This window comes from Zerene cesonia, chromosome 8 (assembly GCF_012273895.1).
Source record: "Zerene cesonia ecotype Mississippi chromosome 8, Zerene_cesonia_1.1, whole genome shotgun sequence".
NCBI lineage: Eukaryota > Metazoa > Arthropoda > Insecta > Lepidoptera > Pieridae > Zerene > Zerene cesonia.
Genome location: NC_052109.1, coordinates 4875600 through 4887455, shown reverse-complemented (window position 1 = coordinate 4887455; position 11856 = coordinate 4875600). Strand labels below are relative to the sequence as shown.

General features: G+C 31.9%; 2 protein-coding genes across 4 annotated transcripts in view; both read right to left on the bottom strand.

Annotated features, from left to right (window-relative positions):
* Positions 1-8581, bottom strand: part of LOC119828524 (ETS-like protein pointed) — a 101230-nt gene extending 92649 nt beyond the window's left edge. Inside the window, exon 1 of one of the 3 annotated variants that reach the window (XM_038350695.1) lies at positions 8419-8581. The gene's annotated coding sequence lies outside the window, so the exon portion shown is untranslated. The remainder of the gene's footprint in view (positions 1-8418) is intronic. The other 2 variants (XM_038350697.1, XM_038350694.1) reach the window with 2 other exon arrangements.
* Positions 8582-8990: 409 nt separating this feature from the next.
* The window catches only part of LOC119828791 (exocyst complex component 5), an 11975-nt gene continuing 9109 nt past the window's right edge, over positions 8991-11856 (bottom strand). Inside the window, exon 14 of the mRNA XM_038351047.1 lies at positions 8991-9142. Within this exon, the coding sequence (XP_038206975.1) occupies positions 9047-9142 (96 nt within the window). The 3' untranslated portion in view covers positions 8991-9046. The remainder of the gene's footprint in view (positions 9143-11856) is intronic.

Genomic DNA, 11856 nt, shown 5'->3' with positions numbered 1-11856 from the left:
TTCTAAATTGAATTTTCTATTATGTTATGAATATTATAATCGCACTTCGGCCCATATTAGTTCCTAAACTAAATACATAGATATGTGTTTAGGTTATAATGTAATTCAACCGTTTTCTTTTTTTTAATTTTTGTTAATGCTGATTTAGAGCTGATAATGGAGAAATGTCAAATTCAGAGTCTAAATGGTTGAATGAAATTGATTGTAATTGGAAATGCTCGGAAAGTTTGTAAAATATTTTAACAATGCCTTCTTATATTAATAACGAATAGGTAAAGGATGCCATTTTACCATCTTTAGAAAGTTAAACCTTTATTAGACTAGGCCGGTATTAAATTAACTACAAGCAAACTAAAATAACCAGAAAACAAAGGCGGTACAAGTCTAGTAGCACATGAATAACATTATAATTGTAATACAATCAACCTCCATGATACGTCTGCCTATTCATTCTCTCATCTACGCATAATAAAGCCGTGAGGTGAATGCTGAGCGATAAACGCTCAGAGCTATTTACGTGTGTGGGTTATCTTTTGAAGCTCTCCGTGCCTGCTCAGTATTCTTTAAGGTGTTAATCGATAGAGATTAAAAAACATTGACCTTCGTTAAGGAGCACCATCTGCATAACTATTCACGGCGAGTTGCGAGACACGAATCATGAGTTTCTCATAAAATACCAAATGAACGCTGTTAAAGCTTTGTCTATGATATAATGATCAAATGAGTCATAGTAATGATTGATCAAGATAGAGACTTATGTGAAGAAAATTGCGATATGTATTTATTGTGAAGAAAAGCAATTAGATTTTACAAAGATGAGATGTGCTAACGTTTGGTGCGGTGTTCGTGTATATATCATTCTTGAAGATTTTTTTTTGTATCTTAAATCGAAAAGCTGACGTAAATTTACACATATTTAGGCTTCTTCTTCACGTTCTACATTTATGTGCATAATACTAAATCAGTATAACAACAAAGATAAGTATACCTATGTAGGTGCATCAGGTGAAAATACTGGTAACTAATTAAAGTTTAATGAATTCAAATAGGAGATTCTGACGTCTTACAACGTATCTATGCAAGTTTTTCAAAGAAGCTGTGCTCTTTATTGTATACCTCGCCCTTTGATAAACAATTCAATAGAATACTCAGTAATGTAGCTGATATTGATATGTGTCGTTATAAATATTATCAGCGTGTCGACGAACTCGCCTCAGGGCCGACGTAATAATATTATGCAAAGGTATTTTATACGGAGGTTATTTTTAAACATATTATATTATAATCCCATCTACCAGTACATTGGTAATCGCTTGCACTTTTAGATAAAATTATATATCAAGTTATCAATTGTTATTTCAAATTAAACATGACCTGTAACCAGTTTAATGAATTATTAAAGTAAACTTACATGTATGTTATTGCATAAGTACCTATTTATTTGTTTATATTTTTATTGTGCTATACAGGTTTTTATCTCTTTCAATGGACTTCTTAAGAACGAGGAGTTATCATTTCGACTTTTTTTTGTATATGTTACCATATTCAAATAATAGGTGAAAATGATTGGTTTTCTAAAAATCTTTTTTATTTGAAAGCTTATCCCTGCCACGTCCCATTTGAATTTGGTCTAGGTCTGATAATTTGATGGTGGTTCTGTATTTTTGTTAAAATAATAGTGATTGAGGTATGTTTATAAGATTTCGTTTTTTTCAACCTTTATCTTGTTATGTCGTCTTAATAATTTATAGAAATGAAGTTGAAAGAATAATATTAATAGAGCGTGGTAAAAATCTGATTTTCTCAGTGTTAAAAGTTATATGTAATATGTTAGAAGTAATAAATATATGGAAACTAAATTGCTCATTTTGATATTTGATTTACTTGACTTATAAAGATTTTGTAAACAAGTGAATTTATAAATTTGTTCCCCTGTTATGATGGTTTATATGTTTGTATAAGTTAAAGTACGAAATTAGAATATAACCGAAAGTTAGGCAATTGTAGTGCTGTTGATCGTTACTAATTAATTCGTAATTAAAAATTCTGGTGCGCCCGCGCAGACGTCGACATCTACCAATTACAGTGCCCACACCGTTCGAATTAAAATGGACACTATTTTTATCAGCATTAAGTATAAAATTACATTATAAATGTGGTCTGGATGAAGGGCAAGCGACAGTTGTTTTATTTTGAACTATATTTAGTACTTGGACTGAATTGTTACTGTGCCAGCTTTGTATGGAGCGATATGAGTTCGGCATACTTGATGAATGCAGTTAGATATTTATAAAATTAACTGTAGAAACTTAAGCATGCATTGATTAAACCTATATGGTTTGATGCTACGATAAAATGCCCTAGTAATTAATTAAACAGTTTGGTGTAATTCCTTTGTCTCGAAATAAATATTGTTTGGATTTGATAACAGACAATAAGATAAATTTTCTGCCTACTTCTCCGTAATAACAGTAAATAAAAGTGATAAAGTGATAGTTTTTTGATTATTTAAATCAGTGATTAAACTAAGAATAAATGGAAGTAAGTAACAGAAAGAAAAGTAACAGATTTCATATTGCATTAACGAAATCAAATAATTATTTTTAGTCCATAGATCAAGGTTAATCTTGAAATAACCAGTTGCGAGGAGATGGTAAAATGTTGGGTAAATAGTTTTTTATGTTTGCTGAATAAACAAATGTGCTTTCAACTTCTAGTTATATAAGCCTAAGATAAAGATTTCGCCCGAATACGAACATCTGTTATGTCGAGTGTTGTGGTATATAAAAAATATTCGTGATTAAAAATTCCAACGCTCACAAAATTAGAACGTGGAGTACTGAGGAAGCGTCCAAAATATTATGAGTTAATGTAAACTGTTTTATCAAAAGAGGAGCTGACTAATCAAATGTGAACTAGATACTAAATTATATTTAGGTATTTAAATTCAAAGTGGATGAAATAGTAACATTGTAAAGATATCAGACAATAACTTGTAACTGATTAAAAATGAAATAGAAACCTTATTTAGTATTTATATTGCCAAATGCGAACTACTCAAGTGTTGTATTAATTGCTGGTATTATTTTCTAATTAATTGTATTATGCTGTTAGATTGACGCAAAAGATATGCGAAGGATTATATAAAATGCTCACGCACGCGTGTATTTTACGAAACCTCTCATTGTTTCCCCGAAATAACTGCTCGTCGTGAGATGTTTTATGTTTCCCAAAATTCATATTCGCAGGGATCCGTTTAAAAACATGTCAGCAGGCTATATTTCTACCTGCTCGGGTCCCGTTGCGTGCAAGGTGTACAGCGCCCTACACGCACACAACCGAACATCCTATTAAATCTCACAAACACGTAGAGCCTGCGTGTGCGCATCTGTTGCCTCAACCCCCTCCCACCCCCGCAACGATAGAGCACCAACCTCAGCTGCGTATAGCTCGAATGATGGACAGATTTTTAAAGTGAGATTGCTTTCGGCGTTGATATTTGAATGCGGATTTTGCATGTTCAAATTATTAAAATATATACGAACGGATATATTTAAGTAGGTAATTGCTGGAAATTTCCTGTTTTATCAATTTATATTTTATAATATCGAAGTACATAATTTTGGGCTTTGAATTAATTAAGTATGCCTGAAAGATTGCTGTGTATGTTTAGATTTAAATATAAAATTTTTGCTTTTATCAATAATTTCGAAATTGACCGATAACTAAATTGTTATAAATTAAATTTGACATTATAGATAACAATTAGATGTATTTATTGCCTATAAGTGATGATGAGTTATCAATATAGTATTAACTTCGCTTATTATACTAGAGTCAATTTTGTAACAGATTAAAATATTGCAAAAAAATAAAATAAAAATTATTAATATCAAAGTCTATCAAAGTTTGATAATGACTTATATATTATGTACAAGATAGGTTAAGTTCAAACAGGTTACTTATGATTCAAACAGTGACTAGCATATTATATATCTATTCTTTTGTATATAAAGTCGCGCACATGAACCTTACAGGTGTTATTTATCGTTGATTGTAGAATTCGAATAACGATAAGCATCTTTTATATGGAAAGAAACAAAATATGGCGTTTCTTATCTGCAAGAATTAGCTATGAATTGCAAAGGAACCAGCATGAATATTGGATATACCATGACATAGAAATTGCAAGATGTGCGTTTATTTAGTGCGCTGTTTATATAACCTCGAGTGTATAGTTATAATAGTTCTTCTTATATATTATACGTAGGAAATTTATGTAAGTATAAACCGTTTTATATCAAAGTTTTAGCGATGTTCCCCTTTTTTATCCACGTAAAGAAAATACATTTGCTTAGTTTGTGCTACATACAATGTACCTACTGCCTGCATACGTTGTTGTATCCGTATGGTTTTGGTTGGTAATATTTTAAGTAATTAAATAGATTAACAAAATTAAGAACATAAATAAAATGTCCTACAAAATCCATATGAAGATAGAAAGACTTAGACTCTTAAAATAATACCTACATCTCCTAACTGGCGACATAGAAATTGAATTTGAATACATAATTTACATAAGCCCGTAGCCTTCAGATATCCAGATAACACTGTGGATATGTGATAACATGATAATATGTGACTGCGTAACGTTTTGTGATTTTTCTGCGTTTCTACGTACGTGAATTACCGCAGTAATATGTGATAAGCGGTGCTATTGAAAGCGTTATCGTGAAGTGGTTTAAGCTTTCGTTGCTATAATAACAAACATCGTGCGAAAAGGTCTCCGTGTTTTTAACAAAACATTCATTAAAGCTAGGAAAATATCAAATTGTTCGTAAAAAGATTTATTTTAATGTAACTGCTTCGAATCTCTTGCTTTTATTTATATCAGTTCTAGGGTAAAGAATTTGAAAGATGAATTTTGATTTCTAAACGTATTTCATTACAAATTAAAGAACTCGTATATGTTTCATTCTATTAAGAATTAATTATTAAATGGTCATAAACTTATTATATTTTAGATTGAAAATAAATGCAAAACAACGAAATATTTATTGTTTGGTTCATATTTTTAATTCAAAACATGCAATTGTAAATATTAAATAAAATAATATTACAATAATATAAAATAATAATATAAAATTGTTAATATTTCAAGTTTATCTGTAAGCTAAACGGTTCTATTCTGGAATTTGTACAAAGACACCTACTTTTAACCTTGTGGCGTGGTTGTAAAATTCAATTGCTTTTCCGATACCATTAAACGATACTAATGTATTATTTAACCAACATCTACAGCTGTGTCCGAATGTTGGCGTTGTTAATAAATTAAAGACATTCAGAAACAGAGAAGCCTTTTTGCCCACTGTTTTCATAGTTAATATCGCATATTATATTCCATGATGTGTCTTCATGATATTAATGATGATGTATGTAATCGTTAATGACATTAATTGGAAAAACATTTTTTTTTCTTAAGTATTCTTCAATTGTAAGATAACATTAACTTACTATTGTAATTATTTTTTATTTTCCGAATTGTGTTGATGCAAATAAAGGAATTTGAATTTGCATTTATCACCCTTCCGAGTTCACGCTACTACTCAGACAACTCACAAATATCTCACTTTTATATTACAAGAAAATGAATGTCGATTTTATCACGAATAAGCACACACAAATATAAACCAGAAGTAGAAACGCAACTAATGCGGATCAGTCCGATACCAAGAAGCGGCCGTTACAAGAACAAGCGCGAACATTGTTTCAAGCAATCGAAACTTGTTCTACAAAAATAACCACGAAAGCAATAAGGGTTACAGTTTATACTGAAGCTTTAAAGGGCTTTCGTGGAAACCGCGGTTAAATAAAATTATGAATGAATTGTGTACTGCGCAGTATAGCGCTGGTTTATAAGACGTGTGGTGAATAATGATGTAATAATAATCTACATTGTTAGAAAGTGGGACTACTTATGAAGGAGCATGGTGACTTCAATCAATTAATTTCTTTACGCTTTTTTAAAGCCTTTAAAGAATTATTGGGTCGTCAAAACTAACAGATTCTTGTATCACAAGATTAACCTATTTTGAATCCTTTGAAAACTCACCTTCTATATGTAGGTGTGAGGGTATTTTCTATTATTATAATGACATTGTATGAAAGTTCCTAAACGATATTAAAAATGTTCTTAAATTGATCATTAATAACTTTTAACATTGAATTTTATTTATTTTTTGTAAATAAATTTGAATATTTGAAATTTGAAAATAAGACTACTAAAATGTTTTTGATAACAATAATTATTAATTGTAAAATACACATTGCGCTACTTTTACTTTAATCCTCTTTTCCAATGATAAAAATAATCTTTGATTTTTATATTGTTTACACTTAATTGTACCTTCTGTAATCAAGCATATGTAACCTTTGTGACGCCTCCACATACATTTTATTGCATCAATAACTATTAAACTGTTTATGGTGATGAAAGAATATGCAAATCGACAAATCTTTCACATTTAGGCGAATTAAAATTAAAAAAAAATATACGCCTTGAACATTAATATATAGGTATATATATCGATGCGATAGAAGCGTAATCCTGAATTTGAAAAGAGGTCCCTTTCCTTTTCTTTTCTTCATCTATCCCAGTCCATTCTTTCTTATCAGTCGTCAATACTTTCTTTACCCTTAAAAGCCGCCAGTGCATTCGTGGAGGCACTATCTTTGCGAATGTTCATAGGCGTTGGTGATCGCTTACTATCAGACCAACCACGACACTATGACATAAGAAAGCTATCGAGAACTGAATGTAAAGATTTTTAGTAAAGAAATATGTAAAGAACTTAATGTAAAGGTCGTTGAGAAAAACGTTATTTCATACGCAAATAAATGTAATATGTATTAATTAACAATTAGTACCAGTGAATTAATATTGTAACTTTTTAATATTGTAAAATATTAATTGAATTTAATTATGTTTATTACTTAGATAAGCTTGATCTACACAAAGAGCAAACCGCCAAACAGTAAGTTGGTATACACTATATTATAATATGTTGTGAATGTTCTGCAAGTAATTATTATAGGGATATGTTCTGAGATATATGTTTTCGTAGTTAGGTCCCAGAAATCAGCCCTTAATTAAAATATGTGAAAAGATGAAAACAATTGCGAAGGGAGATCACCTTACAAAGTGGAATTCCCAAAACAATATTTGCAATATATATTTAGATAACCTGATAGTCATCATATTAGATTCAATTTGTAGATATGATAGCTACGTAAATGTAGGCGTTGTATGAGGCAAAGTTTGTAAAAATTGTTCAATACGTATTATTGTGTTTCATTAAATAAATGATAAATTTATTATCTATTCAGTGATAAATTCCGTAATATTCTGAGAAATTATATTAGGTCGTCATTTTACTTGATGGTGTTCCATTGTTTAAATATACATATTTTTATCTACTAATGTTTGAAAACTTTAAGATACGTTTTAAAATTAATTAATCTTGAGTAGGATTCGAAACTATGAATGTAAGTCATAATAATTTTTACAATTAAATTAAGGGGATAAAACATTCAAATTCATAATATAAGTCATTCAGATAACGAGGTGTAGGTATCTATGATGATTGCTGAGTCAAAAAAATATTATGAAAATGTATGACTGCACAGTAACGTAATCATAATTTTAATGTTACTCCTAATCTATGAACGCTTATCTACTTGATATGGATATTTTATCTGATGTCATTGTTTTCTTTAGCTTTGTGCCTGGTAGAATTTGAAGCCAAGCACAGCTCTTACGATAGAGTTGATTTATACCTCCAGCTCATAACTGCAACCTTTGTTTAAGAGTTACTTTGTAAACACAACTGTTAAACTATTGATTTATCGTGCAGCCTGTTATCGTCACCTATAAAATCGAACTTGAAATGACATTAATTATTCATAAATAGTGATCATATATCATTATGATAAAAGCTATCGAATGGATTCGCAAATTATTGTAAGGTGTGGTCTGATCGGGCTGTGAGGGCTATATTAGCACGAATCGATTTGTGGCAAGACGAGTATCGCTCGACTCAGGTAGCCCGGGATAAAAACACTTGAAATGGAACGGACGCAGCCGGTCTCACCTAGATAACGCGCTCGACCGATTAAAACCCCATACAACCTAACGCCCGGATTACAAAGCCGGTTACTCGAGCTCTTCCTGGCGTCTCTCTCATTACAATAAGCCTCCCTAATCACCCATTCATATCACACGCACTCCGATAATAATATAAATAGGCCCTAACGTCCAATGAATGAACTTATAACATGTAAATTCGTCGCTCAAATCGCGACAGGCTCGCGCGTAGGCGTCGGGCTTGAATGAAAATAAACACATCCAACGCGGCTTACCTCTCGATTTTAATTAAGGTATCCAGATTAGCGATTTTGTCACAGCACTATATGGAAGTATTAGTGCGGGTTACACTGAACATGTGTGCATATCACTGTTTATTACGCGAGACGAAAAGCGGCGCGGTGGAATACAAGTAGGCTGCGAGCCGGCTCGGTCGGCACTGCGGCACAAGACGGCCGTAGGTGCGCCCGCGTCGCACGCACACTCGCGCGTTCATTCAAATAGCGGCCGTGGTGGGGCGGACTTATGAATGGACGTAGTGAAGCTATGTCGTATAGATATCAATGATAAGGGGCTTCGTATTATAACAACATCATATTATAGCTAGCGAAGCGCGGTCGTTCAAATCGCTTACACAGTGCACACTCGAATTATAGATGCTCTAACATAAGCGAAATATGATAGCTGAAATTTGTTAAGCGAGTTGAATTATAAAAAAAAAAACTAGAGCACTTACTAGATACGGCTACATATATAACGATTTACCTACCATTCTCATAAAAGACCCATTATAATTTCAGTTAGAAGTAAAAAGATAAACCATTGTTTTAAATACTTTATTAAATAACATTAAATATGATTCAACTTAAATAATTAAAAAATAACATAAATATATCGTTCCGTTTAAGAGAGTCCCTTGAGGAAGCTCGACAGCTTGTGGCTCTTGTAGTCGGCGCGCAGTTGTATGAAGTTCAACAATATTGAATGATCCAACTCCGCCTGCGTACAAATAAATTGCATGTTACATTTATATCTGCAAAATACGTCATATAAATTGACGCAGTTTTATTTTAATAATTTTACAATAAATTATTACCTCGAAACTCCTTTACCTAGTTATAGTTAAACGTTTATATAAGAAAAGTTTACCCACAATTCTAGAAAAACATTTAGACGAGTATGAAGACATATACTTATATCTTTAGCAATCGAATTGTAAAATCACACATTTATAAACAACTAGATGCGCCCCGCGGTTTCACCCGCGTAAGTCCGTATCCCGTAGGAATATCGGGATAAAAAGTTGCCTATATGCTATTCCAGTTATCAAGCTGCCTACGTACCAAATTTTATTGCAATCGGTTCAGTAGTTTTTGCGTGAAAGAGCAACAAACACACACACACATCCTTACAAACTTTCGAATTTATAATATTAGTAGGATGTTGCAAATTTTCCTCGTCGCGTCGGAAATAGAATTTACAATAGAAATTGATAACCAACATGATTATATTATGTGTCGCCCATTCCCACATTCCCACTCGGCTTGTACAGCGGTACGGTACGGTCTTAAAGCGTCATACGCCCAAGGAAAAAGTATGGGCACAATACATTTAATATAAAAAAAGATTACAAGGTCGGGGGAAAGGAGGAAGCAGGGTGAAGTATCTGGTATCAATCAGCATATCACACATGTAAATAGAGTTTGACACTAATCTTCTACTCGACCTTGAGAAAGCTATTTATTTGTACCACTTTCAAATCAAGAGATTCACATGTAATTAGAAACTCTTTTCGATGCTTACTCATCCTTATTCCCTACTTATATAAGTTTTTGGTCATAATATCTACAAATACATATTACGTGTAACTAGTTTATGCCCGCGGCTTCGCACGCGTTACATTCGGAGTAGTTTAATAGATGTTACTAGCTGTGACCCGCGGTTGAAACCGCGTAAGCGTGCTGCGTAACCGTATCCCGTAGGAATATCGGTATAAAAAGTGCCTATGTGTTATTTCAGTTGTCCAGCTGTCTTCGAAGCAAAATAGTATTATTATTCACCAATAGATGTCAGAAAAAACACGAATAAAACACGAATATGACATTTTCTAAAAAAAATTCCTAGCTAGATCGATTTATCGCCCCCGAAAACCCCTATATACTAAATTTCATGAAAATCGTTGGAGCCGATTCCGAGATTCCAATTATATATATATATATATATATATATATATATATATATATATATATATATATATATATATATATATATATATATATATATATATATATATATATATACATATATATATATATACAAGAATTGCATTTATTTATTGAATTTTATTTATTTAAGATATGTAAACCTGCCTCTTGAATCACTCTATCAATAAAGAAAACCCCACCAAAATCTCTTGTGTAGATTAAAAGATTTAAGCATGCATACATACAGACGCGGGAAGCGACTTTGCTTTATACTATGTAATGATGTGTAATTTGTATGTAATTCAGAGTGTTCTCTCCACGAATCGCGATGACACAGATATAATATCCAATGATTCAAAGAACTCAATCGTAAGACAATATCAATGTATTGTCTTTTATCGAATGTAATTTTCATGGTGATACATGCGAAACAGTCGTAACTTAGAGAAAGCTAAATTTCCTCGTAATGTTATAAATAACGCACTTTTATATCTTAATATTTATAAATTACGTGTCACATTATCTGTCCGCGATGGACTCCCAAACTACTCATCCGAGTTTATTCCAATTTGCACACCATGTGTAGTTTGATCTAACTTAAAAGATATGATAGATTATATTATTTCACTTAGGACAAATGACAACCCGGGTGGAGCCCGGGCGCGCAGCTAGTATTACATATGAAGTATTATTTGGTTTTATTGAAAGAGGAGACGACAGATGTCTGGTTTTTGTGCAGTTTTGCCAGCACAGGAACTATACTACGCTGGGTTCGCGTTGACGTACACTTGTGTGGGGTTAAGAGTAATAACTTCTTTCACAAACTCTACAATGTTTCCTTCTTTAAATTCTATAAGGTCGTTAGAATTTTCTTCTTAGATAACAAGATTTCTATTATGTATACTAAACTGGTTGTTTTATTTTTTTATACTTTTCAGGTGTAGTTTTATTTAAACTAAAATATAAAGACGAAGGATTTGCTTTTTTGTTTGTTTGTTTGTTTGTTTGTTCGTTACAAATTATAAAAACTTACTACTAGATCACTTTGAATAATCATTGCTTTATCAGAAAAAATCTTCTCCAAGTAACAAAATATATATAATCTTTACTAATATTATAAAAAAACTGAAGAGTTTGTTTATATGAATGCACTAATCACGGGAACTACTGGTCCGATTTGAAAAATTATTTCAGTGTTAGATAGCCCATTTATTGAGGAAGGCCTATATGCGTAATGACCATGGGCGAAGCCGGGGCGGACCGCCAGTACATTATAATCGATATTTCTACATAGGTAGGAACAATGTAGCCCAAAAGCCCAACTGACCGTTTGACCAAGCCCAAAAGGTGGATTTTGTTTTTAATACTGCCGATAAAAGTTATTATTTCGCGTGCGCTGCGAAAATTGTTAACAATATCTTAAATATTCCTTCATTATCAATCATTTATGCGAAAGGGTGTATGCTTATATTTTATGGTGTATTTTTTTTTTTTTTTTTTTTTTTTTTT